Source organism: Colletotrichum aenigma (assembly GCF_013390185.1).
Source record: "Colletotrichum aenigma strain Cg56 chromosome Unknown KSG_Cg56_contig07, whole genome shotgun sequence".
Lineage (NCBI taxonomy): Eukaryota > Fungi > Ascomycota > Sordariomycetes > Glomerellales > Glomerellaceae > Colletotrichum > Colletotrichum aenigma.
The window spans coordinates 2,094,399-2,122,031 of record NW_023500913.1 but is presented as its reverse complement, the minus strand read 5'-3'; the positions used below and the strand labels follow the sequence as shown (position 1 = coordinate 2,122,031).

At 54.5% G+C, this 27,633-nt stretch overlaps 11 protein-coding genes across 11 annotated transcripts; 9 read left to right on the top strand and 2 right to left on the bottom strand.

The window, feature by feature from the left end:
• Positions 1–191: 191 nt before the first annotated feature.
• On the top strand, positions 192–1,667 carry PLC (1-phosphatidylinositol phosphodiesterase; the record flags this gene model as incomplete). Its single annotated transcript, XM_037326072.1, has 1 exon — positions 192–1,667. The coding sequence occupies one exon, from the start codon at positions 192–194 to the stop codon at positions 1,665–1,667; it is 1,476 nt and encodes a 491-aa protein (XP_037175469.1).
• Positions 1,668–3,558: 1,891 nt separating this feature from the next.
• Positions 3,559–4,851, top strand: CGCA056_v010824 (uncharacterized protein; the record flags this gene model as incomplete). Its single annotated transcript, XM_037326071.1, has 1 exon — positions 3,559–4,851. One exon carries the CDS (start codon positions 3,559–3,561, stop codon positions 4,849–4,851), a length of 1,293 nt encoding a protein of 430 aa, XP_037175468.1.
• Positions 4,852–5,356: 505 nt separating this feature from the next.
• CGCA056_v010823 (uncharacterized protein) lies at positions 5,357–7,123 on the bottom strand (the record flags this gene model as incomplete). Its single annotated transcript, XM_037326070.1, has 2 exons — positions 5,357–6,571; positions 6,617–7,123. 2 exons carry the CDS (start codon positions 7,121–7,123, stop codon positions 5,357–5,359), a joined length of 1,722 nt encoding a protein of 573 aa, XP_037175467.1.
• A 1,311-nt stretch (positions 7,124–8,434) lies between these two features.
• CGCA056_v010822 (putative dehydratase NIT22) lies at positions 8,435–9,475 on the top strand (the record flags this gene model as incomplete). Its single annotated transcript, XM_037326069.1, has 3 exons — positions 8,435–8,518; positions 8,614–8,662; positions 8,715–9,475. The coding sequence occupies 3 exons, from the start codon at positions 8,435–8,437 to the stop codon at positions 9,473–9,475; spliced, it is 894 nt and encodes a 297-aa protein (XP_037175466.1).
• A 299-nt stretch (positions 9,476–9,774) lies between these two features.
• Positions 9,775–11,615, top strand: TBCE (Tubulin-specific chaperone E; the record flags this gene model as incomplete). The annotated part of the gene is made up of 3 exons (XM_037326068.1): positions 9,775–9,946; positions 10,003–10,396; positions 10,448–11,615. The coding sequence occupies 3 exons, from the start codon at positions 9,775–9,777 to the stop codon at positions 11,613–11,615; spliced, it is 1,734 nt and encodes a 577-aa protein (XP_037175017.1).
• Positions 11,616–11,957: 342 nt separating this feature from the next.
• CGCA056_v010820 (uncharacterized protein) lies at positions 11,958–13,326 on the top strand (the record flags this gene model as incomplete). The annotated part of the gene is made up of 2 exons (XM_037326067.1): positions 11,958–12,319; positions 12,375–13,326. The coding sequence occupies 2 exons, from the start codon at positions 11,958–11,960 to the stop codon at positions 13,324–13,326; spliced, it is 1,314 nt and encodes a 437-aa protein (XP_037175465.1).
• An 855-nt stretch (positions 13,327–14,181) lies between these two features.
• plr1-0 (Pyridoxal reductase) lies at positions 14,182–15,177 on the top strand (the record flags this gene model as incomplete). Its single annotated transcript, XM_037326066.1, has 1 exon — positions 14,182–15,177. One exon carries the CDS (start codon positions 14,182–14,184, stop codon positions 15,175–15,177), a length of 996 nt encoding a protein of 331 aa, XP_037174868.1.
• Positions 15,178–15,786: 609 nt separating this feature from the next.
• DYNC1I2 (Cytoplasmic dynein 1 intermediate chain 2) lies at positions 15,787–17,921 on the bottom strand (the record flags this gene model as incomplete). The annotated part of the gene is made up of 2 exons (XM_037326065.1): positions 15,787–17,748; positions 17,799–17,921. 2 exons carry the CDS (start codon positions 17,919–17,921, stop codon positions 15,787–15,789), a joined length of 2,085 nt encoding a protein of 694 aa, XP_037175164.1.
• Positions 17,922–18,728: 807 nt separating this feature from the next.
• On the top strand, positions 18,729–19,298 carry CGCA056_v010817 (ATP synthase subunit e; the record flags this gene model as incomplete). Its single annotated transcript, XM_037326064.1, has 3 exons — positions 18,729–18,749; positions 18,933–19,116; positions 19,225–19,298. The coding sequence occupies 3 exons, from the start codon at positions 18,729–18,731 to the stop codon at positions 19,296–19,298; spliced, it is 279 nt and encodes a 92-aa protein (XP_037174871.1).
• Positions 19,299–20,333: 1,035 nt separating this feature from the next.
• Positions 20,334–22,856, top strand: stt3 (Dolichyl-diphosphooligosaccharide--protein glycosyltransferase subunit stt3; the record flags this gene model as incomplete). Its single annotated transcript, XM_037326063.1, has 5 exons — positions 20,334–20,460; positions 20,578–20,601; positions 20,657–21,331; positions 21,385–22,534; positions 22,586–22,856. The coding sequence occupies 5 exons, from the start codon at positions 20,334–20,336 to the stop codon at positions 22,854–22,856; spliced, it is 2,247 nt and encodes a 748-aa protein (XP_037175165.1).
• A 1,874-nt stretch (positions 22,857–24,730) lies between these two features.
• Positions 24,731–26,601, top strand: CGCA056_v010815 (uncharacterized protein; the record flags this gene model as incomplete). The annotated part of the gene is made up of 2 exons (XM_037326062.1): positions 24,731–24,784; positions 24,832–26,601. 2 exons carry the CDS (start codon positions 24,731–24,733, stop codon positions 26,599–26,601), a joined length of 1,824 nt encoding a protein of 607 aa, XP_037174869.1.
• Positions 26,602–27,633: the final 1,032 nt, after the last annotated feature.

Sequence of the window (27,633 nt, the reverse complement as noted above, 5' to 3'; positions counted from 1 at the left end):
ACAACGCGCACCATACGCAGCGCGACCCTCTCGCTGGTCCCTTGGCCCTTTGCAGGTCAGCCCAGCAGAAGGGAGACCCAGTTTACATGCATGTAACGGCGCCCAAGAACGCCCTCGACGCCCTGAACCCCGTATCACACGAGTACTCGAAGCTGGCCGGGGGGCTCTAAACCCCGTGAAAATCCTCCATCATGGGGTTCTGCCTCTCACTTCCCTTCCCCTCCCCCTCCTCCAACGGAATCCCCTTCGACATGGCGCCTCTCACTATCCGCAACCTGACCTCTCTGCCCGTTACCCTCAAGCGCGTTGAGCGCTTCGAGGGTGAGAAGGTTCGCACCGGAGATGTCTTGGGCAACACCATTGGCACCATTGGCTCATTCTTCAATGCGACAACCTTCACCACGAGAGAGACCGTCGTAAAGGGCGAGTCGCATACCACCGAGGATGTAGATGTCCATGTCGATCCCTTCACCATCAACGGCACGGAAATCAACGCCCCAGAACCCGGCGGTAAGGAGGTCATCCGTCTGCAGTTCGAAATCGAAGGCCACCGTTATGAGATCGACGCCCCGAGCCCCTCCAACCGCTCATCCGTCATGAAGAAGCTCGACGATGCGCCTCTCGAGCTCACGGCCGTCTATGTGTCCTCCGGCGCATTCCTCGCCATCATGTCCTCTGCCAACCTCAACGCCTGGATGCGTGAGCTCCAGGACCACTATCCCCTTCCACTCCTCTCCATTCCCGGCACGCACAACTCTCCCACATGTCACACGGCTCTCCCCTCGGTGCGATGCCAGGCTGTCAGCGTCCGCGAGCAACTCGACAACGGCGTGCGCTTCCTCGACATCCGCGTCTCAGCCAGCCAAGATAACGACGACCTGGCCCTCGTCCACTCCGTCTTCCCCATCTCTCTGACGGGAAACAAGTACTTCGCCGACATGCTCTCCGACATCTATGCCTACCTCGACGCCAACCCCTCTGAGACCGTCCTCATGTCTGTAAAGCGCGAAGGTACCGGCAAGGGCACCGATGAGCACCTGAGCCGCTACCTTCGCGACCGCTACGTCGGCCGTGACGCCCACCGCTGGTTCGTCGAGCCGCGCATCCCCCACCTCGGCGATTGTCGCGGGCGCATCGTGCTGATCCGCCGCTTCGGCATCGACGAGTCCCTGCGTGGGGAACACGACGGCAGGGGCTGGGGCATCGATGCGCAGAACTGGCCCGACAACTGCGAGGACGGCACCGTGGGAGGCGGGCTCATCCGCGTCCAGGACTTTTACGAGATCGACCAGTCTACCAACATTGAGAAGAAGATTGACTTCTCGCGCGGCCAGCTGGAACGCGCCGCCGAGCAGTTCTTCCACCTCCCCGGCATGCCAGACTTCAACGCCGACGCCCCGTCGCTGCCCTTTTTCGTCAACTTCCTGAGCGCGAGCAACTTCTTCAATGCCACCTGCTGGCCAGAACGTATCGCGGCCAAGGTGAACCCGTCTGTCATCGAGTACCTGTGCATGTGTCACGGTGAGCAGGGCAAGGGGCCCAATCAGCTCAGCATTGGCGACGCCGCAACTGGCATCATCGTCACAGATTGGGTTGGAGCGCATGGCGACTGGGATTTGATCAGATGTATTGTTGGGATGAACTCGCGGCTGCAGCTCAAGCATTAGGTACGCAGGAGCTGCATTTTACGAGGCATTGGCGCAAAGGGGCACGGTAGACATAAAGGCAGATGAACAGTCTTCACAGGATGTAGCGAGGCAGGCATTTGTGCATGGTTGAAACAAGTCTCTTTAAGTAAAACTATGGACGCGATCACAGAGATCTCGTAAAAGTCCTGGGTTGCCAAGTCAGCTTCTTGTCTTGGTAACAAAATGCATAAAAAGTTGCAAATGATGTTTCTCAAATCAGTTCTCCAAGGTGATTGGTAAGTTTTTCGTCATGATGAACTCAGTACTAGAGCTAATGTTTGGTCATCATTGAGAGGGGGTGGCATGCGAGACGTGAAAGAGATGTATGGACCTACCATTGGGGTATCATGTCGTAGCAAGTGACGAAAAAACTGCGTCCCACCTGCGTTGCGGATTAGCAACGGCCTTAGCAGATGTGAAGCAAACACCAAGTAGCTGAGCTGCGACGAGTTAGCAAATGGCACGTCGAATCGTTCATGCGGTGTGGAAATACCTCAATAGTATCAGAAAGTGTGAATTGTGTTCATGTCCAGCAAACACCGAAGTGAAGCCAGTCAAACAGTGTGAATACTTGACAACTCATCATAATATTGAGAGCGAAGCAACGCAAGCTGCGAACTAGGAACATGGGCAAGAAAAACCAAGCATGAATATTTACCTGCGTTGGTCCAGTCAGCACATCTGTCATGACCAGAAACGACGCAAGTCCGATGCCTCTCAAAAAAAAAAAAAAGAAAAAAAAAAAAAGCGACAAGCCGTTGACCACAATCAGGTGACGAATGATATCAACAAGAAGCCCCGACACCCAACACCACAGGTTTTGTACGACCTGTTTGTTTCTGGCGAGGGGCGCCGAGGTTCGTTTATGTCCGCCCGTTCGTTCAAATCTTCCTCATACGTGGTGCGGTGCGGGAGAGGGATACGGACGAAGCGTCAAAACATTGAAGTAGTTTCTGTATTTACCTATCCAGAGTGAGTTAGCGACGAGTGCCATCTGGAAGATGCGAGTGAAACGGTGAAGTGTTTGGCTCTAGATCAGACAAGGCTGAAACTATTGCACCGGATTCAACATTATGTATTCTGCATGAGGAATCCCTATGGTGTACGAAGTGTTCATCATATGAGAGGGAGGGGTCGAGGGCGACAGGAAAAGTTGAGCTGCGAGCATACCTTTTGAAGGAAATTTGAGAACGGCAACAGCTTCCAACTTAAAGCAATCTGGAGTCTGGAAAATTCTGCGACGCGTTAGCCTTCGGTCCACGCGACACTAGCGCAAGAATCGATGCTCTGCAAAATTTTGCTCAGTGTAATTCTAGAGATAATAAAACACCATGTGGTAGTCTGATTTGGATTGTTCGATGAAAGATCATCTTCGCAAACAGGAGGTGCTGCAAGGAGCTCGAAGAGAAAAAGAAGCTTACCCATTGATTCCAGCTGCCTGCCCTCGCGCGCTGGCGCGACGTTGCGGCGGGCAGGCAGAAGGCCAAAAAATTGTTGACCTGATGAGAAAAAAAAGAAGAAAGTGAAGACTGGAGCAGCTTGCTGGAAAATTTAAAGGCGCGAGGAAAAAAAAGAAGTGTGGGTCGGGTCGGCGACGATGCAGCTAACCCGGTTGGGTCTAGCACAGGACCCCTCAGGATCTGTGGCTGTGCGCCCGACTATCTCCGCGATCAACGAGGTGGCGAAGATTCCCGGGGGGGCGCACCGCCACCCAATACTGCGTAGGTATAACTCCCCGCGAACACCCGCCGTCTCCGAGCTATTACTCCTTTTACAGCTACACAGACAAGCTTCGGTTCTCGATCCTGATACTGAACGTCCTTTCCCCCAAAAGGCCGTGTGAGCCCAGGACTCACAACCACCCGCAAAGATGTCTGGCGTCGCGGGGAAGATATGGGCTCCAACAGCCCTACGCTTCCTCCGACTCGGCGTCACGAACGTCACCAAAGCGACCAAGATGCTAAGAACCAAACTCGCCAACGCCGCCGCCCGTCCCGCCCAGGGCGAGCTCGCACACATTCCCATCCGCACCACGCCGACCGGTCGTCAACCCATCCATCCCGCCGCCCTCCTCAGACAGAAGCGTGCCGGACGCTGGTACTCGACAGCGACCCAGAACGTGAACAACACCGTCCGCCGATGGATCTCCACCGCCGGAGGCAGCGGTAACGCCGCACGCTTCAACCGAGCTTCGTTCCCGAGCTCAAACACCTCGCGCCGCGTGGGACAGATGACAGGACGTGCCCCCTTCGCGAGCACCCTCCGACCGAACCTCACCGGCGGCGCCATCCCGCGTACCCAGGGCGGCTACAGCACTGGCGGTGGAGCCCGCTACTTCTCCCATACCCCCGCCGCCCCGGCGCAGGTGATCCACAACGTCTCCGTCGCCATGCGGGCCTTTTGCCTTTCGGGCAAGAAGGCACGCTACGACGGCCTCAACGCCCGCGGCGAGATGTGCTACCGTGCCGTCTCGGAGCTCGAGCAGGCTGCCTATGTCAAGATGATGGGTGCTGCCCGCAGCAACCCTGGCGCTTTTGTCGATTTCAAGCTCAACCCTACCATCACCGCTCTTAGCCCCCTTGCCGCTGCCGCTGCTGCGGGCTTCACCTCCGCCGGCGCCGCTGCCCCCGCTGCCTCTCTCGGCGAGGAGGGCTTCCTCGATGTCCTCTCCGTTGACTTCGCCCGTGCCGTCAAGGACCTGGCCATCATTTTCGCTGACTTGAAGCGAATTGCATTGTTGGGTGACTTGCCGGTGACAATGGAAAAGGGAAGTGTGTTACGAGTGCGATTCCCTGGCGTCGACGCGGATACCGTGGAACGACTGTGCGACGATTATGGCGTTCAGCGCGGTGTTGTCGGTCAGGACGCTGATTTCGACGCTGAGACCGGCGTGCCTATGGCTCTCCGCTTCCCCTTCGCCCCCGACTGCGAGGACGCCAAAACCCTCACATCTCCAGGTGGTTCTCTCCGCTCGCTTTCCGGTCTGGATGTGGACTTGGAAGAGGCGTTCATTGAGATGGAGGAGGACCCCTGGATGTCGGACCCTGAGGGCTATGGAAGCATGTCACCTACCCCAAAGACGAGTGAGCATGACGAGTATGATGGCTTGGAAGGCATCTATCGTTTCTTGGAGGAGTGTGACCGTGCTAAGGGCAGGTACTAGACGGCTGTCCGAGACTTTGCAAGGAATGCACAGACTGGTTTATGGTTTACGGTTTATGGAAGGATCTACACTCTTTACAACTTGAACATGACTATGGCCCCCAGAGCGGCTTAGTCCTCCGAATGACATTTCCTATCTGTCGACCGGTGGCACTCGTTGTGATTTGACGCCCAAACACCGCCAACCAATGCTCCGAGGCCTTCTTCGATGACAAATAACCATTCTTGTGATATCGTCGCCGGGCGTGATGAGTCGCATAATCCTCAGTCATGATGTGCGAAGCAATGACAGCAGAAGAGCAGGGTTCGATGCAGGTGTGGCTATTTGTATGTTGATTCGTCTGCGTCTTAATCTATCGAGAAAGTAAAGCCCGGCCGTTGCCATCTCCTCAATCCTTTCTGCCGCTTCCGTTGTCGAGCAAATTCATCTATCATACAAGGTATTAACGGGTCAAGCCTGCAGAGCCCATCGAGGTTTTCCTGCAAGGAAACCCGCACGATGCAAATCAGAACTTCATAATCTTCTTCCAAGCATCTCGCTCCTTCGCAATCATCTTCCTGTCCTCGGCAAGCTTCTTCTGCAACTCTTGCGAGCGCTGGGCAGGTCCTGTAGCTGCGGCTAGCTGTGCCAACTTGCCATGAGAGCCGGGATGAAGAGACTGAACGAGATCACCAGATGCGTGGACAGATGAAACAGACGCACTGGGCTTTGCAGCAGTAGTTGCAGGGCCCTTGGCCTTCTTGGGTTTACCCCTCTTCTTCTTCTCCCTTGTGGATGGAGGTGTAGGGGATTCCTGATCCGTCTGGTGGGGTGTCTCGACCTTGCCAATCTTCATCGTCACACTATTGCTTTTCTTTCGAGAGCCGACAGTGTCGAGAACCCAAGTCTGGCCGCTCTCCACAGCCGAAGACGAGGACGGCTTGGCCGAGGGCTTCTCTGGGGGTGTGAAGATAGGCTCGGCCTTCTGGGTGCTGTATGTCTTCTGAAATCCCAAGAATGGGTTGTAACGGGGAAGAAGATCGCTAAAGATAGCAGGAGCTGCAGGAGGGTCGATGCGAGTTGGACCCTTTGGTGTTTGCTTGGGCGGAGCCGCAGTGATCTGACCAGAGACGACTGCAGTATCCTCGATCCCCGGGGCGGGGGTACCACCATCGTTATCGACCGGATGAGATCTCTTCTTGTTCTTCCTCTTCCTCTTCTGCTTCTTGTCGTTGAGAGCAGCAATGTTGCTGCTGGTGGGAAACTCCACAATCTCAGAATCGTTCAGAGCACCATCTTCGTCACCCTTTTCAGCGGCGTTCGCAGTTTCGAGAACAGTAGTCGAAACCTTCTTCTCATCAAAGGTACCCTGTGGCGACGTGGGCTCAAGTTGCTCCTGTGTGTTCTTGGTCTCCTTGCTGATCTTATCGACGAGAAGAGACTTTGACTTCTTGACTTTCTTCTTGTCGGACGCTGCGTTGGTCAAGTCGTCTCCTGGCGATATATTGGAATCCCTCAGCGTACCAAATTCTTGGACGGAGAGCGACTTTGATCGCTTGTGCTTCTTTGCCTTGCGGACAATGTCGGCAGAGTCCTGTGCCTGCGGCAGCTCGGCATCTTCGGCGGAGAAAGACTTGGACTTCTTGCGCTTCTTCTGCTTCTTGTCTTCGTCATTCTGATCCTTGACGCCACTGTTGGTCTTGTCGTCGGCATCGGTAGACTTCGCGGCAGTCTCACCTTCCTAGGATGAGATGCTCACGGTCCTCGAAGCAACGGTTCTAGGAACCTTTTTGGTGGGGGTGCCTAGGTCACGCTCAACAGCGCTGTGGTTGTCGGCATCATCGACCATGTTGTCCGAGTCCGAGGTTGAGTCTGAGTCCCATTCCAAACCGGATTTCTCGTTGCTTTCTTCGGGAGACTTCCTCTTCGATGACTTCGCGGATGCGATACCCTCGTCCAGGTTTGCGAGCATATCCTTCATAAAGTCGATGTCCCTAGCCCGGGCGGAAGAGGGATCCGATCTGTAGAGCTGCTCTCTGTTGGCCAATACGCCCTTTTGACGAAATCTGAATTTCTCGACTTTCTTTCTCATGCGGCGTGAAATGTCGGCCAGACTCTCTTGCTGCAACTGCTGCTCGTCGGGATGGAACGACTTCATATCCTCGATACCCTTCTCCAATTTCTTACGCGTAGTCGCATTCTTCTTGACCAGATGCCTAAGCTCTCTGCGGAGAATTTTACGCTCGTCTTTGGTGAATGGCTTCGAGAGCTGGTCAGATCCGGAGGGCGCCATCATTCGTGGTCCGCGTTGTCGCGATGACTGTGGTAAGGATGGGTGCTGCTGCGACGAGTAGTACGAGAAATGGTGAATACTTCAATGGGAAGGAAAGAAAAGTGAAGAGTCAAGTAGGTCTTGGGAGACTTGAAGATGGATGGTTGGTGAGGGAAGTGAGAGGAAAGGAGGAGAATGGAGAAAAGAGAAGGCAGGCAGGCAGGCTGCTTGGAGAAAGACTGGTGCACCTACTGACCAAGGCAAGAGCCTACCTAGGGTGGGAACAATGAGGAAAGCGCGACCTCAAGGCTGATGTGAGTGGTAGCTGAAAGTGGTCATTGCAGGAGGACAAAAACTTCCTTCATGGCAACCCCATTAGATGTCATTGTGATATTGGTGTCTTCTCACTTGTGCACTATTCTTTCTTTTGTCTGCAGCCATCAGTGCATTCTCACTGCTCATGTACGTGATTGACAAAAGGTAGACTTCTCAAACATATGTCACGCTTCCTGTCATACACATTCGTTGTGGTATACAAACGTTAGGGTAGGTATTGATAAAACTAAATACTGCAGCCGCCGAAGCCGCCATCCTCAGATTCCAGCCAAGGCCCACCATATGCTGAAAAGCTAGTGTATGTCAACCCCGGAGCAATAGCTCTTTGATCTTCGAACTGACCTGATTGTATGGCCACGAGATACTGAGTCGTAGAGTTGAAGATGGCCTATATGAAGGTGTCTGGACATAAATACCTAGCTCAGGTGTTTTGAGGGAGGATGTCGTCGCTCTTAGCCCGGGAAGGTAGACCGAGGGAGCTATGACGGGACGTCGGTGCTGGTAGGTACCGACCTCCGACCCTGAGCTTCAGAGGTCTAGTCCCTGACACTCTGGGCCAACCCCAACTTCCAAGGGCACCTTTCTCATATGCTGCTGATACTTACGATGTCTGTCCAGATTAGTGATACGAGATCTAGATGGGGTTTGCAAACTAAGCCTCTCCTGGAACAACAGAGCCACTGAGCCGTCCAAGATCCCGAAGTCAAGATCCGGGGTTACAAGCATGGCGCAACTCCACCCCCACATTTGGACCTCGGCATTGGCAACTCATCTAGCCAGGGACGTTTCATTGCCACTGGAGCGCTGCGGTTAGCTGACCAGAGCTGCGTCGAGGGAAGCTTACCCAGCGCCAGTTAAAACCGCCAGAAAGTCCCCCCAAGCTCGGCCGAAGCGCGACTCGACAAGAAAACTCCTTAGCCCTTGTTTACCAATTGATCTCCCATTCTGACCGCTTTCTCTCAGAAATATCTTCGACATTTCCATTCCATAATCAACATGAGCGGTCCCGGTGTCGGTTTCGAGTATCCTCGCCAGGAGGTTTCCTGGGTGAAGCGTGATGTCTTGCTCTTCGCGAACACCGTCGGCTGCACCGATCAGGAGCTGCACTTCCTCTATGCAAGTCCTCTTCTGCTCATTTGCTTGTCACAAACTGTTGGCTAACCTTTGATCTACAGGAACTTCACCCGAACTTCGCCGTCTTCCCGACCTATCCCATTATCCTCTGTAGGCCACCACGCGGCGCATACGAACCCTCCCGCGACTGACAACCCGCTAGCTTTCAAGGGCAACGCCCAGGACGTGATTGACTTCTACGCCGCCCAGAAGTCCGTTCAGATCCCTAATGTTCCCTCTTTCGATCCCCGGCGCGTTGTCGACGGCCAGCGCAAACTTGTGCTTCACAAGCCCCTCCCCACAAGCTCGGAGGGCAAGAAGTTCGAAGTCCGAACCAAGGTTCTCGGCGTTTACGACAAGGGCCGCCCCGGGTCCGTCGTAGAGACCCAGACCGACCTCGTCGACGCTGAATCCAACGAGGTCTACGCCAGCGTCATTACTAGCAGTTTTTACGTCGCCCAGGGCAACTGGGGCGGTCCCAAGGGCCCCGCGACCGAGAACTTCCCCCCGCCCAAGGACAAGAAGCCCGACGTCACTTTCGAGCACCAAACGAACAAGCAGTCGGCCCTGCTGTACCGACTGAACGGAGACTACAACCCCCTCCACGCAACTCCCGAGCCCGGAAAGAAGATGGGCTTCCCCGGTGCCATCATGCACGGCCTGTACTCGTGGAACTCTACGGCCCACGGCCTGCTTGAGGCATTCGGCGGCAGCAACCCTGCCAACATCAAGGAGTACCAGGCGAGATTCGCCGCCCCCGTCATGCCCGGCGACAAGCTTGTGACGGATGCCTGGCGGACTGGGGAGGTCAAGGACGGCTTTGAGGAGATCCGCTTCCAGACCAAGGTTGAGGGAGGCAAGATTGTTCTGAGCAACGGACGCGCCTTGATCAAGGTTGTGGAGCCTCTCAAGTCGAAGCTGTAATTACTAGTTGCATGAGTGACAATGTGTGACATTTCAAGTTAAAATATCATTCTGGCGAAATTCAGCATATTTCTTCCTGTTAAATATGAATCGAACGACGATGTTTGGACCGCTCCTGATGCCGTCGACTGTGGTGTATGTAACCCACTAACAATTGTGGTGTTCAGCGACGACACCAGGTCACCTCCACTAAATTGAACATATTTCCTTAACGCTACAGCTGCAGAACCAGGACCTAGATAATGTGCCTCGACAGTAATCACTACCTACGGTGACAAAAGCTCGCCGTATTCGACAAAATGGCACCTGAAAACCATATCGGTCAACGGCTGTCTTACGATGGTGCGCTTTGCACAGTTCGCTACGTCGGCGCCGTCGCCGGCACGTCAGGCACCTGGCTCGGTGTAGAATGGGATGACACGGGACGAGGAAAGCATGACGGCCAGCATAAGGACGTCAGATATTTCACATGTACCCGCCCTGGACGCTTGTATCTGGCATTTCCGAGTCTCTAATCGTTGTGCCAGGCCTCTCAAAATCTCCCACCGCCGCGTCATTTGTGCGCCCGACCCGCCCCGCTGACGCGCCGCAGAGTTTCGTGGCAGCTCTGAACGGCAAGTATGCCTCTGAGCAGGCGGCGGAGCGTGAGCCCGAGATCCAGATCGTCTTTTTCGGGAAGAAGCCAGCAGAAGAGGTCGGCTTCGACAAGATTCGTCGCCAGCTCGCGCGCGTTGAGGACCTCACTGTCGTGATTCTCGACGGGACGCGGATTGCCATTGACGTGGCATCTAAGGATAAGAGCGTCAAAGAAACGAGTCCGCTGGTCACGGAGCTCGATTTGAGCAGAAATTTGTTCGAAGAGTTCCGACAAGTCGTCCGTATCTGTCGAGAGCTGGAAGATCTGAGGAGTTTGAGACTCAAGTGCGTTACCCAACCTTTCTTCATCCACGATGGCGGCTAATCTTTGCGCAGTGGCAATCGCTTCCGAGTCATCGAGGATGACGAGACCAAAGCCTTTGTGAAGGTCAACGACCTGGAGCTTGAGGAGACGTTATTAGACTGGGGGTCTCTGTCTGGACTCGCCCGCAAGTTCCCCTCTTTGTCATCGTTGAGCTGCAGTCTCAACCAGCTCTCCACACTCTCGACAGTACCGTTCGGTCACCTCAGCGACACCTTAACGACTTTGGATCTGGAGTTCAACGAGTTTACTTCTCTCGCAGACCTGTCTGCCCTGTCGTCTCTGACGTCTCTGCGTAATCTCCATCTCAAGCGCAACAACATATCTACGGTCTCTCCTACGTCCGTTCCGGCTCCTGTCTTCCCTGATAGCCTGCAGTATCTGGATGTATCTTACAACGCTGTAACAAGTTGGTCCTTTATTGACGCCCTACCGGCATCGTTTCCCGGTCTAAATGCTCTCCGCTTCGCCCACAACCCTATCTACGAACGCCCTGATCCCGAAACCCAAGGCGGAGGCAACCAGACAAAGTCTACCGACGAGGCCTACATGCTCACCATCGGCCGACTGGGCTGTCTCAAGGCCCTCAACTTCACCACGATCTCAACCTCAGACCGCTCCAACGCCGAAATGTTCTATCTTTCCCGCATCGCAAGGCAGCTCGCCTCCGTCCCCGAGGCCGCTGAGCCCGAGGTCCTTGCACAACACGCCCGATACGCCGAGCTTTGCACCATCTATGGCGCTCCTGATGTTATTCGCCGCGACGAAATCAACCCTTCTTATCTAGAGGCACGCCTGATCACGGTTCACTTTCATTATCCGCACACCACTGCAAACAAAACCAAAACTACCCACCTGCCAAAATCGTCCGACATCTACGCCGTCAAGGGTACTGCAGGCAGGTTGTTTGGTAAGGATCCACTCAGCCTGCGCTTGGTTTGGGAGACGGGCGAGTGGGATCCCGTGGCTGGGTTCGATGAAGACGAGGAGGCGGATGACAGCAGCGACGAGGAGGATGCTGCTGGCGCAATTGCGAGGAGCGGTGAGGAGGAAACAGGCACGGCGCAAGAGGGCAAGGGCGGAAGATGGGTCAAAAGGGAAGTTGAGCTCAAGGATGGGCCTAGACAATTAGGCTTCTGCGTAGACGGGTTGGATGTCAAGATCCGAGTGGAAGACAGGTAAAAACAACGGTCGAGAGTCAGGCTGGATACAAGTGGTGGAGCCCATAGATATGGGTGGCGGCGGGAAGCTGCACATGGCTTGCTTGATGCGTCTTGCTCTGCGTATTATTTGTTTGGTGTCTCTAAGCAAACAACATGGAATAGACGCATGGTGCCGCGGCAACACCAATATACCCGGCATCTACCACGGCTCCATCGACAAACGGAGAGATAGAAATGAGAGGTCGGCATTTCCCATCGTCCCCTCCTCTTCGAAAGTATTGAAAGGGCAATGTTTTAACCCGCGAGCGTGGCCCCCCTTTTCCTTGTTTCTCGGCTCGTCACGAAAACGTATCACGAACACATGGCGTCCGCCGCAGCACTTCCGTCCGAGGACAAGAGAGGCCTTTCTCAGTCTATGCATAACCCACACAATGAGATCAGCTCCTCGGAGAAAGCGCGCCCGTTCGTTTCGTGGCCGCAGCACTTCATCATTCGCAAGGGCGGCACCCGTAACTCTCTCGTGCCCGTCATCCCTATTGACCTCCTACCTGACTATGTCGAGATCATCGGCTTGCCAAAGGAGCTCACAATCAGCGAAACTGTCGGCATGTCCAACCTCGGCGAGTTCCCCAAGCCACCGAGCTACCTCCAGTTGAACTTTGTATCGCCGGTTGCGCAAACTCGCGAGCCAATGCTAGAGTGCATTGAAGCTCCGGCCAAGGCGTAGGCTCCTACCATCTCGTAACTATTTCAAATTACTCACCATCCGTGTATATAGATCTAAGGTCACCACGAAACCCACGGCCGACACACGTGTCGGAGATCCCTCGAAACCATCCCGGGCCCAGGGTCCTCCGCCGGTGATGCCGCCGCCGCCCCGGCGCGTCCTGGACTGGGCCGAGGACACAGAATCCGTCTCCACGGACGACTTCTCTGGCGCAGAGAACTCTTCCGGCAGTAGCAGCAGCGATCACAAGCGACGAAGCGTCTCCAAGGGCAAATCTACCAGGTCCAAGGAGAAGTCGACAGCTGAGACTGCCCAACGCATGCTCGAAGTCGCTGCCGCTGCTTCTGCCCATCGACTCGCTCCTCACCTCGCTCACCGTTCGACCTCGGCGCCGGCTGTTGCTCTGTCTGCCGAAGCGGTCGCAAAAAACAATAGCGGCAGCAACAACGGCAAGAAGAGCAATAAGGGCAACAAGTCGAAGCCCGCCCGGCCCGCCGGCAGTCTGTGCCGCCACTGGTGTCAGACAGGCCAGTGCAGCTTCGGGACGGATTGCCGGTACACGCACCAGATGCCCGTGACGCTCGAGGGGCTCAGTGACGTGGGACTCACCGAGCTGCCGGGCTGGTGGCGCAGGTCGGCCGGGCTGCCTGTCGAGGGGACCATTGACGTTCGTATCTTCTCTGCTGCCGGGGCCGCTGCAGCTACTAGCATCAGCAACGGCGGGAAGAAGAGTCCCGGGCCGGCTTCGGGCGGCGGTTCTGCGACTGGCACTGTGAGCCAGTCAAAGAAGGTCAAGATGAAGAACGACAAGGAGGAGCGCAAGACGGCGGAAGAGATCCATTCTGTGAGACTTGGGGTTGAGAGGGCTCGAGCGAACGCGTCCCCCGTGCCCGTTTCCAGTGAGAGTGGCAAAAGGAAGATGGCGAACGGCAATGCTTTCCAAGCCAAGAAGGCTCAGCAGGTGCAGCACCAGCTTCCTGTTGAAAAGTTGGTCGACATCTGAGTCCACTCAGCCATTAGCATGCGTGTCCTTCAGTCATGTAACATCATCGGTAGAAGCGATAGAAATCTGTTCGGTTCGGAGATGCAGTAGCTCTCCGCGGATTCAATACAACATCTCATAGAGCGTGAACCGCCTCGGAATTCTCGTGACAAAGGATGTGTGAAAGCCGGCGTGGCGGGTTGTAGTGTACAATGTTGCTAGGCAGTTGCGTAAGAAAAGCTCTGCGACGGCGTGCATAGTCAGCATCAGTTGATGCTGCACTCGATGCTGCAAGTAGGCAACTTCGGAGAAATGCAAGTCAGCGGCTTCCGAGAGCGTCTTGCCTGGTGCACGAAATAAGAATCTGACGAGTTGGTTACGTCCGGCAGTGTATGCCACGCTCTAGGCTCTGGTGTGCAGGGTGATCAACGCTGATAAGAAGCTTGAGTCCAGGTCTCGCCTTCAATTGGAGACAATCCCGACCGATCGGAAATGGAGGATTTGCTTTGTAGCTAAAGCCGATGGGCGTTCACCCCAACGTCTCCAATGAACGACAGCACTGCTCAGGCGCCCCCACGGCCGGCGGAGCTACGGCGCTGGCGGCACGAATGTACCTCGCGCCATCGTCATGATTTGAGGCTGCTCTTCGGTACTTGTCCACAGCGGCCCAGTTTGCTCCCGTGAGAACCCAAGTTGGTGATATCACACTGAGACGTTCCATAGGCGTCTATATAACGTCTTCAAGCCCCCCGCCGATTCAATCCTCTCAATCAACAGCAACCTGCACAACTCATCATTTACACTGAACCATAACCCCGCAGCCACGATAAGTCACTCAAAGTAACTTGAAACGAGCACTCGCATAGCACCACCACAATGGTTCAAATTAACGGACAAGAAATTGGCCCCATCGGCTATGGTCTCATGGGCCTCACCTGGCGCGCAAAGCCTGCTCCTGGGGAACAAGCCTTCGAGGCCATGCGTGCCGCCCTTCAGAATGGCAACAACTTCTGGAATGCGGGCGAATTCTACGGAAAGCCAGACTACAATAGCATGACGCTCCTCGAGCGCTACTTTGCAAAGTACCCCGAAGATGCTGACAAGGTCGTCGTCAGCTGGAAGGGCGGGGTCAATGTTCAGAACCTGCACCCAGACGGCTCGCCGGAAGGCATCTGCCGCTCTTTGGATAACATCATCACCCAGCTCAAGGGCCGTAAGAAGATCGACATCTTCGAGTGCGCGCGCCGCGACGCCAACACGCCCCTCGAAGTCACGTTCGGCGTCATCCAGAAGGAGTACATTGATACCGGCAAGGTCGGCGGCCTCTGCCTCTCCGAGGTCTCTGCCGCGACGATCCAGGAGGCCGTCAAGCACGCCAAGATTGTCGGCGTCGAGGTCGAGCTCAGCCTCTTTTCGACCGACGTCCTCTCTAACGGCATTGCCGCTGCCTGCGCGGAGCACAACATCCCGCTCATCGCCTACTCACCCATCGGCCGTGGCCTGCTGACCGGCGAGATCAAGAAGTTCGAGGACCTTCCCGAGGGTGACTTCCGCCGCAACATGCCGCGCTTCCAGCCGGAAAACTTCAACATCAACCTCAAGCTCGTCAAGCAGGTCGAGGAGCTGGCGGCCAAGAAGGGTGTCACTCCCGCTCAGCTCGCCATCGGCTGGACCCTGGCCATCTCCAAGAAGCCCGGCATGCCCATGGTAATTCCCATCCCCGGCGCAACAACGGCGGATAGAGTCAACGAGAACGCGAAGGCAGCAGCAGTGGAGTTTACAGACGGGGAGCTGGCAGAGATTGACGCGACACTGGCCAAGTTTGAGGTTGCCGGTGGTCGTTACCCTGCCGGAGCTCCCATCAACACATGAGAGACCTATATCATCTGTTTTGAATGCTTTGAAATATTAGCCCGGCTCTCTGTACGTCAAGTAAGATAATTGAACAGGGGCATAATAAGATTTGGCTCAGAGTTGCATGTGAGGCAAAGATTTTATCCACAGGACGGCCGGAAGGCCTTCAGCATTGCAGAATTCTTGTTCGCTCATCATAGTGCCAGTGAAGTAAGAGATGTCAGCAATAAACTTACCATGACTGTGGAATGCCTGCGTGACCTGCAGACAAGCTACGTTTGCAGCAAAATGTACGAAGATGTTGATGAGAAAATGGGCGAAAAAAGTCAGCTTCGGCTAAGCTCATTTATTCAAGTGATGACTAAGCAGACGATCCCGGTAATGCTTGCTCTCTTGGCGACGTGTGGAGAGGGTATGGTGGAAACCGACTACGTACTCATGTTAATGAACAAAAGCATATGTTTAGCGGTTGACAGACTGAGAAGCTGAAGATTTCATCTAGTAAATTGGCATGCTGAATGCTGCTGCTCACGGTATCAGGGTATACAGGAAGACGCCTTTTACCAACAAATCGAATAGTTGTGACTCCCACCCTGAATGAGTACACGCAAAGTCCACAGTAGTTCTCTACACCATCGCTCCATTCAGGCCGTGTGCCTCAACTCTGTTGACCAGCTTCTTCACGTTTGTCCACTCTTCTGCCTTCAGATCGTCCCTGCCACCGAGACCCGAGGCCACCTCGAAGACGGTCAAAACTCCATCAATACCTCCCGTGGCCAGACGCTTGCCCTCGGACGGCTCCCAGGCAAGCTTATTCAAGCTCTTCGCAAGCATGGTCCTACCATCCTTGCGAGAGCTTGGCGAAATTCTCGCGACAGGCTCCTCGGTCTCCACGGTGATGTCCCACAGCTCCAGCCATCCTGCTCCATCAACCAACGCGAAAACGCTAGGCTTGATCGGAGACCATTGCGCGTCGTAGACGACGTCTTCCCGCACGAAGTCGATGAGGGGCGAGACCGATGGCTCACCTCCAGCTGTCGATGTTGCAGCCGGCGCGCGAACCTTCCACAAACGAACGCTCCAGTCCAGGGAGGAAGAGAGTACCAGATCACCCAGGTCCACGGGACCTCGGGCGGGATGGAAGTCGACGGACATGACCGGCGCGGTATGGCCCTTGTAGCTGACTCTAGCATCTACACCAGCCTTCGCACCGGCGCGGTCGTATCTGTGGCAAGGAAAGATTGTGCCTTCCTCACTGCCGACAAGGAAGAAGGTAGGATCGGTCTGCGGGAACGCCAAACATGTAGGGCTCACATCGTCCAACTTGTATCCAGGGGGCGCTTTGAGCTCCAGCAACTCCTGTGGTTGGGCGAACACGTCCATACTCCAACCGCAAACCGCACCGTCCGTAGAAGTCGAGATGATGTTGTTTGCGTTTTGCGTACCAACGATGTCTACGGAGTAAATGGGATGCGTATGGCCGTATCCTGTGAGAGGCGTTTTCTGAACGGGCGCTGATTTCGCTCTCATATCCCATAGGAGGACTTGGCCGCTGTATGTGCCACCAACAATGAGATTCTGGTGATACGGCGAAAACTTGGCGGTGAGAACATCAGACTGAGCGTGGAAGACATATTCCGGTCTGTCTCGCAGAGCCAGACTCCATACCTGGACCAGGCCGTCCGGCTCATGCGGGGCAGTAGGGTTCTTTGTGTATGACGCCAGCATCAGCTCAGAATGGTGGTGTGAGAAGTCGATGCTGCTGATCATTCGCTTTTTAGACCACCTCTCATCGTAGAACTGAGCCACCTCTTTGACTCTCCGCCGGCCCTTGCCTCCGACATTACCGCTCTCGTCATCTTCGTCGTCCACGTCATGGCCTTGGAGTGCGTAGTCCGTGAGAATATCGTACTCTTGGTCCAATGCTCTCTCAATGACCTTGGTTGACTTTTCAAGGAAGTCTGCAAAGTCGGGAGCACCGGTGACAGCCTCCAGCTCTTCGCCAGTAAGTTTGCGCATAGGATAGTTGACCTTGGCGGGCGCATCGTGAGGAAGGACCCCATCTTTGAGCAGATCCAGTGACGCCTTCAGCTCTTCTTCGACCTCCCTTCTGATATCCTGTCTCAGTTCCTCTTCCCTATCGCGTTGTCGGCGACTCAGCCGCTTGTTGGGTGTCGACGTGACGGGTGGCTCCTCATCATCGGAAAACGATTGACCTCTGTCTCGTGTAGGCGGGGTCCAATCCTCGGCCGTCTGCACTCCTTTGCTGTAAGAATGTACCTCCTTCACGGGAGAGGGCGGGCATTCGTATATCGTGGTTAGAGGCGCGGTAGTGAGGCTCAATTGAACATGTGGTGCAGCTGGAACCGAGGATGGAGGTGGTACGCCACTGGTAGTTGTCGTGAACTCCGAAGCCGCATCGATGCTCAGCTCGCCAGCGCTCAGGACACTGTTCGGCCGACTGCCCCTACGAGCCGGCGACGCAGCCCCTCCTGTCGTGGATCCAGGCCTACTTTCTCCGACCAAGCTGTTGATCAAAGTTTCGATATCGCGGCGGTTCTCGGCTCGTCCTGGGATAGGCGACACTAGCTGCGTACACATTAGCAAGCTGCGCGGGCAGGAGTTCAGCTTCAACCAACATCGCCTGGACTCCCTGAGCTTCCCCGGCTTGCTGTGGCCTGAGTTGCGCGGAGTTCTCTCTGCCGCTTCAGCTCCGCGAGCTTCGCCTTCTTCGCCAAGATTTCATCTCGTCTCTGTTGCATCTTATTGTCTCCTTATTCCCATGGCGGGACTCGCTTGCTAAGTGTGACGAGGAATCGCGGGTGAAGGGTCCGACTGTTGCGAAAGTGGATGAACTTCGCAGATGGGTTGAGAAGGTCAACAGGCTGCGTGGACGAGAGGGCTTGACTCCTGTTGAAGATCTGCGGGTGACGAATGTTTGTAATGGAGGCGGTAGCGTCGTTTGGTTTGATGGGGATTCCTTTCAATGCGCGTTGTCCTTCCTGTCGCGATTCCAGCAGGAACCCCGGGCCCTGTTGAAGAGGTACCTTGTCTGCTAATTAACTGGTGAGAGGTACTTTAGCTGCCCCTGCATTAAAGTTGCACTGGTCCCTTTAAAGACAGCGGCCTGGGGATATTTCCACAGCGCTGGAGCTAACCTTCGAAGCAGATTAGTGCACGTGATTGGGCCGTTTCGGCAAAGGACCGGCAAAACCTCCCCCAAGGGCCCCTGCCACGCAGCGATGGAAAGTTCCTTAGCAGCCGCTGTAAGCTCCCGCTCAGCATGTCGACCTGGTGCTGAGCCGCTGGCCACTAGCGATGGATGCTGCTGGGCTGGAATCCCCCGTCCGAGCTCCAAGGCCCGGAGTGACCTTACGGCCTAGCAGTGGAAAATCTGCGAGTTTTCCCGAGCATATTTTCAAAACTTCACACCTTGCGTCTCTAACGTAATTCCCTCTCGACAGAGCTCCGAATAGGGTCAATTGGCAGCCATTGTCAACCCGCGCACTGTCCTTTCCATCGCTCGCTCCCTCCTGAAAGCAGTCGCGCAATCCACGCAATTGCCCTCAATGTCTTCCTCAGGAGTTAACGTACGTGCCGCCCGCCTATCGTTCTATTTCTCGCCCTCGGCCTGCATCCTTTGATGCGAGACCCCCCCTTCAGCTACCACCTCCTCCCTGAGCCGACAAGCCTCCATCGTCACCCGACCCGACCACGAAACCGATAATTGTTATAGTATTCAGGAATCATTGGCTGATTGATGGACTTTATAGGTGCTCCGCTACACGGCCCTCGGCCTGGGCATTTTCTACGGCTTCACACACCAAAGATCCATCACCTCAAGCCAGAAGGCTGCGGCCGCCCAGAAGGAGTATGAGCGCAAGGAGAAGTTGATAGAGCAGGCCAAGGCCGAGTTCGCAAAGAAGAACTCGCCCGTTAAGGCTGCGGATGCCGGAGGTGCGTATTCCTTAGCCGAGGGCTTTGCAGTGGCACATTTGCGCAATTCGCACGCGACACACTGGATGTCAGCTAGCTGTTGAGTCTGGAAACTAACTGCCCGCGCAGTCAACGTTGACCCCATGGACCCCAAGTTTGATCTTGAGGCCTACTTCAACAACTTGGTGAAGCAGAACCCGTGAGGTGGGGGATTGTATGAGAGGGGAGAGGACGGCTTGCACAACGGATAGACGGGGTCAGGATTGGGAATACGCCTGCGCGAAAAGAACACAAAGAGTCCACCGAGGGACGCATAATCTGGTCTTTCGGCTGCAGTAGGTGCATGGTTGGCACCACGCCCGACGTTACTGCATAGACATTTTCCTTACGCCTCTGTTTACCCGATGTACATGTGTACAATACGCTTTACTAGATGACAATTCCAAGGAACGAGCCATTGGATTCCATCAATCAAAATTTCTTCTGTACAATACAACACGGTCTTGATAGGAATCATCGTATACAAAGCACCTAGATACGTTAAGGCATGGTATTAGCCTTGAGGGCGAGCCCCACGAATTGTAGAGGATGCAGTTGCCTTGCAACCCCTCAATAAACTCGCCAGATATGCTGGAGCTGACGTCTGGTATTTTTGGTGTTATCTTTGGAAAGCTGTCGCATGCAAGCTGCCCATTGATTACCACGTTGAACTGTATCTAGGGATACTGATTCTAGACACGTTGGGAATAATTTAGGTCTTCCACAACGCAAATCTGTGGGATCAGAAAGACTTTTAGCAAAAGCCACATAACGATTACCCAGGACTTGACATCGACACTACTTCAATTTGTCAAGCGCATCTTCTCTGCCATCTCACTGTCACGGCCGAGAGCCGGAGCACCGGCCACCCCGGACCTGGACAGGACGGGAACCTGAACCCACAGCTGGGCTCGGCTCCCACGTCGCTGGGAAATCCTTAGTCCGAAGCACGTGACCCCTTCCTTCCTGAATGGCTGACGGAAGCCGCGACTGTCGCAACTGCCAGTGGGACGGATTGGACGGCGGCTCCCCATGGACCGTGCGCACCTCCCCTGCACAACCGATTCAGGTGTATAAGCTCCAAGCTGTCCTTCTCAGGTCTCTGTGAGACAGGTGGTCGTCGCCAGCTACAATCCCGTACCTTACGCAATCTTCACCAACTTCACGGCCACTGCCTTTCTTCACCACCCGTGGCCACGATGACGGCCCAACCTCTGGAAACCCTCTCCGGAGGCAGCGCGCAGAACACAAGAACTCTTCTCAGAGTCATCATCTTGGGCTTGATCGCAGCTGCCGCCATTGCAAGCCGTCTCTTTTCCGTCATTCGTAAGTGCCCCTCGACACGTTGCTCCCGATCGCCTCCAGCGCCAATTGGCCGACTGGTGGCTGCTTCATGCATTGCATTTCTCAATTCAAGAAATTATGCTAATCTCGATTGAACAGGCTTCGAGAGTATTATTCACGAATGTCGGTTTCCCTCGTCGCGACCTCCTTCCTGCAGCCACGTACTGACTATCCGCAGTCGACCCCTGGTTCAACTTCAGAGCCACCAGATACCTTGTAGCCAATGGATTTTACAAGTTCTGGGATTGGTTTGATGACCGCACATGGCATCCTCTTGGTCGGGTTACTGGAGGAACCCTCTACCCTGGTCTGATGGTGACCAGCGGCGCCATCTACCACGCGCTTCGAGCTCTTACCGTCCCCGTCGATATTCGCAACATTTGCGTTCTTCTCGCGCCCGCTTTCTCCGGCCTCACGGCCTACGCTGCCTACCTTCTTACGAATGAGATGACCACATCCCCTTCGGCCGGTCTCCTTGCTGCGGCCTTCATGGGTATCTCTCCCGGTTACATCTCTCGATCCGTTGCTGGCAGTTACGACAACGAAGCTATCGCCATTTTCCTTCTCGTCTTCACCTTCTACCTGTGGATCAAGGCATTGAAGCTGGGCTCCATGCTTTGGGGAGCTCTTTGCGCCCTCGCCTACGGCTACATGGTCGCCTCTTGGGGTGGTTATGCCTTCATCACCTGCATGCTTCCTCTACATGCCTTGACCTTGGTCTGCATGGGCCGCTACAGCACCCGTCTCTACGTCAGCTACACCACTTGGTACGCTCTGGGCACTCTGGCCAGCATGCAGATTCCCTTCGTCGGTTTCCTGCCTGTCAAGACCAGCGAGCACATGCCTGCTTTGGGTATGCCGAATTGTCACTTTTTTATGACGCCTTAGCTAACACGCACGATACAGGCATGTTCGGTTTCCTGCAGCTGATCGCCTTCATCGACTATGTCCGCAGCGCCATTCCCAGCCGTCAGTTCCAGACCTTTGTCTTCACCTTCCTGGCTGCTACTTTCGGTCTTGCGCTGGCTGGTCTGGTCGCCTTGACCTCTCTCGGCTACATTGCTCCTTGGGGCGGCCGTTTCTACTCCTTGTGGGATACCGGATACGCCAAGATTCACATTCCCATTATCGCATCCGTCTCTGAGCACCAGCCTACCGCTTGGCCTGCGTTCTTCTTCGACCTCAACCTGCTTATCTGGCTGTTCCCCGCCGGTGTTTACTTGCTTTTCCAGGACCTCAAGGACGAGCACGTCTTCGTCATTGTTTACGCCCTGTTCGGCAGTTACTTCGCCGGTGTCATGGTGCGCTTGATGCTCACTCTGACCCCTATTGTCTGCGTTGCAGCTGCCATTGCTGCTTCATCGATCCTGGACACCTACATGGTCGCCAAGTCTCCTAACCCTGAGGATTACAAGGGTGACGAGGCCACCGAGGCGGCTCCCAAGAAGGCCAAGCACAGCGGCCTCAAGTCGACCAGCAAGCCCCTTGTCGGTATCTACACCTTCCTGTCCAAGGGTCTCGTTGTTGGTGGCATGTCCATCTTCCTGCTGCTCTTCGTTCTCCACTGCACCTGGGTTACCTCCAACGCCTACTCGTCGCCTTCCGTCGTTCTTGCGAGCAGAATGCCCGACGGCAGCCAGCACATCATTGACGACTACCGTGAGGCCTACCAATGGCTCCGCCAGAACACCAAGGAGGACGCCAAGATCATGTCTTGGTGGGACTACGGCTACCAGATTGGTGGTATGGCGGACCGCCCTACCTTGGTTGACAACAACACCTGGAACAACACTCACATCGCGACTGTTGGTAAGGCGATGAGCTCTCGCGAGGAGGTCAGCTACCCTATCATGCGCCAGCACGAGGTTGACTACGTGCTTGTCGTCTTTGGCGGTCTTCTGGGCTACTCCGGAGATGATATCAACAAGTTCTTGTGGATGGTTCGTATCGCTGAGGGTATCTGGCCTGAGGAGGTTCAGGAGCGCAAGTTCTTCACCCCCCGCGGCGAATACAGAGTCGACGACGGAGCTACTGAGACCATGAAGAACAGCTTGATGTGAGTATCTCCTTCTTCACTGCTAAGCAACACTTACTGACAACCGTTTAGGTACAAGATGTCGTACTACAACTACAACTCGCTCTTCCCTCAGGGTCAGGCCCAGGACCGTGTCCGTGGTGTCCGCCTTCCCGACGTTGGCCCTACCCTCAATACCTTGGATGAGGCCTTCACCAGTGAGAACTGGATCATCCGTATCTACAAGGTCAAGGACCTTGACAATGTCGGCCGTGACCACGCGGCTGCTGCTGCCTTTGAAAGAGGCCAGAAGAAGAAGGCGCTGAAGAAGAAACGCGGCCCCAGAGTCCTCAGAGTGGACTAAAGTGGTAGATCTGACCATGACTACCCGAGAGCATTTCTCAATTTCTTTGTATCAGGACTGGGATAAGGTGGCATTAGATTCCACTTGTAGACAAAAAAGCACACTCTGGTAAATGTACAATATCCGATCATGATTTGTTCTTTGTGACCATTCTCTCTGCTTTTCCCTTTGATCTAAAGTGGTGTGCCATCAAGTGGAAGTGAAGATAGCTTCACCACTGATGTGTATTGATGGTACTTTGAAATTATAGCAACATTATGAGATGAAAGGCGATCTGTTTTCATCTGTCTTGAATGACACCATGGCCTGGCATCTAACGTGTACATGTGCTAGAACATCTAGGATCTCATGCACTTATCTACTCAAGAGGGGCTCCTGCTTCTTCAATAAGTCTCAGACCAAGTCACTGTCTTGTTAATAGGGTAGGCATCGTGAACCTCATGTTTCCTGTCCTAGATTATCAGGCCGTAACCCCAGAGCGGTAGTAGCCCTAATATCAGACCTAGCTAGACTCCTGGCTTGTTCTCTTCCTGATTGTCTTCTCCTAGACCTCGACCTCTCTACTTACTCATCACCAACTTTTGTGTGGTCAACCACCAGCGTCGACATTTACCCCCTAGTATCTTTGCCTCATTCCCTCATTTGATGAGCCGGGTACGGCATCGGCATTCAATTGCGGTCCTCATTTTCCACTGCTCTTCACTGGCACGGATGCATCGCCGCCACCGAGTTGCTCATGGCTAAACTCTGGAATGCCCTCAAAAGGGGGGGCAAACGCAGCACCTCCCAGAGGCTTGCACCCATGAGAGATGGCAATATCGATCGGTACGTACCTACCCTGGATCTTCGAGTTCTTCTAGCTTGCTGTCGATGGCCTGCGCAAGTGTGGTGGGAGCGGAGCTCTGGGGTCTTGCCAGGAGGAAGGAGCTTGATTGGCCCACTTTACCCCGGAGTCGTCCCTTCCACACCTCACCCTTCGGCGCACCTCCAACCTTTGGTTACCAGCACAACCTACCTACGACGAAAATACCATCCGAATTGCTCACTGACTCTTGTAGCAGGACCGCGCAAGCTTTGCAAGAAGTGACGGCATCAAGAGCAATCATGGCGCCGAGAGAGCCCGCGCGAGCTCTCAAAGCAGGCGGAACGGAGCATTCCCGCTCTCATTGTGAGATCTTTTGGATATTTGCCCTCGCTCTCGATGGTCAGACTGACAAGAGAAAATAGCCGCAAGGGACAGTTCACCTCACCGGAGACACGCTCAACGGGCAGAAAACCACCACGATTGCAAGCATCGCGAAGAGGAGCCTCGCCGGAGACGTATTAGATCAAGCCGCGCGACCAGCGGCTCTAAGGCGTCCTCGCAGACTGCCACGAGAATTACAGCCGGTGAAAATGATGGACGCTACGCGTCAGCTTACCCTCAAGATATCCGCATGACTTATTCTCACGCTGATACGAGCTTGATTGCATCTCCTGCGTCGTACACTTCTTCAACAACGCAGGTTCAAGGTGACCATCCAAGCGATGTACAGGGCGACAGGATGAGCGTCAGAAAAGAGAAATCCCGCGACTAGGAGACCGAGATTCCTGTTCACCTCGACGACAAAAATGATGGCTACTACTGTTGCGGATGTGGTATCCGCCGTTCTGATGAGCATCACAAGATCCGCAAATTTCGGGTTGGAGAACCAGTCTGGCGCAACTTTTGTCACTCATGCCACGAAAAGCATCTTGCCAGTAGTGACTACAGGAAGCTGAAGCAGTACGGTAATTTTTGCTTCGGTTGTGGCTTTGCTCGCTCATCCCATTTCAACAAGCAGCATCCCGTCAAACGCGGCCATCAGCCCGCCAAGAACTTCTGCGCCCACTGCATGAAGCGGAAGTTCAAAAAGGCAGTCACTCCTGCCGAGACTGTCCTCGGCTTCGTGAGTCTGCACTTCATGCCATTGTAGAGTCTTGCTAACAGCTCTAGTCGTCCGATGAGAGCGACGATAATTTGGAGGAAGACTCTGACGACACTCTTCGCCCGCAATCTCCTGACCGCTTTGTCCGACAACATGACGCGAACACGGATGATCAGAGCAGGCTTGAGTACGGTACTGCAAATAGCGCGGGAGGCTCGCAGAATTTCAGCAATGATTCTGTTGATATCTCGCCTTCAAGATCCGTCCAGGATCGGCTGCGCAAGCGCCGCTCTGACCGATACGCACCTATTACTCGAGAGTCTACTGCCGGGCTTCACGATGGGATCATTCACGACAATATCGAATCCGTTGCCAACAGCAGCTACAAGTCTCCGACCGTTGAGGACACCTCCAGTGCAACGACTTGCCAGCCAGATCACAGAGAGGCACTTTCAGACGGCCAGACTTCGCATGTAAAGCAGACCTCTGCTGATATCCCTCGCACTCCCAGCCCGCAGGCCAACCCTCTGCCACGCGTGGACGATACGAAAGACAGTGCTATTGGCGTCGGATCGTCGTATTGTTCAGACCAAATTTCCCCGTCCAAGAGAGCCACCTTTAACGAGCGCGTGGAGGTTCGCACGTCCCCTACGTATTGGCAACATGAACACTCCGAGAACGATGACAGCTACGCAAACTTCCGATCTGAGCAGTACCACGAGGCTCTTGGGGACGGCAAGAAAGCTATCCCACTCGAAGCTCCCTTGCGAGACCCGGACGGCTTCAGTGCCCGACGCGATCATCTTCAGCATTATAGCGTCGATGAGGAAAGCTTCAACTCTTGGAGCGTCCCGACTGTCGGATATGACGGCTTTGCGGCACCCAACACTTTCAACTGCAGTCCGTTGGCTGGCAATGCTAGTTCAATGCAATCGCATCCCAGTACTTTATACACTGCCAAAGACTGCCACTCGACCGATCGATCGACCGGCAGCTGCGGCAACTTTTCAAGATCCCAAGGCTCAGGTTCAACCTTCAACGACCGGACTTCAGACCCTAGAGACAGATGGTCGCAACGAAGAGGCGAGAACAGCTCTCAGCGCAGCCTTGGAAAGGAGAATCAGCCTTGCTCCATGAACTACTCGGGCTGCGATGATGCCTCCACGCTGTATGAACACGTCGACGCCACTGATGGCTTCAGAGAGCATCGTGACACCAGCTGGTCTGACGACTACGATGGAGCCTCCTACACCAACCATGCGGACAGCTCTCGCTTCTCAGAACCTTGTGGTGCCTGGGACTTTCAATCAGCTCGTTCTGGTAACCGCCAGCCAGCCTCTTTCAACAGCAGCACTGAAGAGCCCCAGCGCGGCTTCCAAGATCTGCCTCAAACTTCTGATCAAAGTAGTGAAAGCGCTCCATTCAACGTGTCATACCAGCCATCGTCCTGGAACGGTCAGGATTCGAGCCATCATCACACCGATTCCCGCAACAGACAACACGATCACCATCCGCATTCTGCGAACAATAATTGGGATCAACACCGCCAATCGTACGAAGGCCAAGCTCCTGGCAGATCGAACCGTTTCTCTTCTGGTTCAAGCAGCTACAATACTCGTCAAGCACCTAACTACGTGCACGAGACTCCCTGCGACGCCGACAATCCTTCTGATTCCACCGCTACCGGCCACACGCAGTCTTCGTTGTACGAGTCGAAGCTCCCCCCTGTCGGCTTTGCCATGGAGATCCCTGACGACATGTCTAAGAGCGAAGTCCAGACCATGTTCATCCCCGGCTATGACGACTACGTCCCCTGGTGTAGCACCAGCTCAGTCTAAGACGCTGCACCCTCAGACCATGTCTTTCAAAGATATCAAACAGACACACAAGTTAGTTCGCGATGTCTGAATCTTTCTCGCTCGGAACCAATCACATTGCCATCCGGCGCTACAAAGGCACCAGCGAACACATATTGTCGACTTTACTTTCTGCCGCACACGATTTGCAGAAGTTGCTACGGAATTATCAGTCTTGTACGCCTGTTCGACTTTTTTTTTTTTTTTTTTTTTTTCCCTCTGTTTGTCATTTTTAGTCCTTTTTCATTGATTATCCCCGCTTCTTGAAACATCAACACTTTCGCCGCGGACCGACACCCTTGCTCGACACGCAGCTTTAATTCAACGACAGCAGACCCCTTCTTTTGACTTTCACCTCATGCATTACCGGGTTTCTTAGAGCGGCGATTGCAGAGCTCGGTCACTTCAACGACGTCGAGGTGCGCTGCAAAACTGGCAGTATGGGCTTTGCAAGGAGTGTTCTTGGGCGGTATGGGTATGGATGGGAACGAAACCTCGAGACTCTTTGGGCACATTGCCACTGCAAAGCAACTCAGGGTACGCTTCTTTTGGTACTCGAGCACAGGATTGGGCATCAACCGCAAGGAATCAATATTGGGTTTGATTGGAGGTACTTTTACATGGCCGTTGGACTGCTTCCTTTTGGGAACTTCACTGGGTGGAGGCTGCCTTCTACCTTTCTGCACAGAGAATTGAGGAAAAAGACAGCAGACTGTCAATCGTACTTAGCTAGCTATACTCTGACAAAAGCAATTGACGACTAGATTAGACACTGAAGACCGTTCTCCTGAGCTCGAACGATGGATTCTGCATCTTCTCGCTTGCGTTTCCGTAGCACGGACTGCGAATGTCAAGGTATCAATGTCTTTTTGCATTCATGATTTTCGTAGTCATCTATCCTACTCTTGCCTGCCCCGAACAGACCTTTTCCCGTCTCTTCCCCAATCCTGACCAGCCCTTAACCTGGAATGCCCATAGCAGGCTATTCCAAAACGTGTACTCTAATGATGCCCT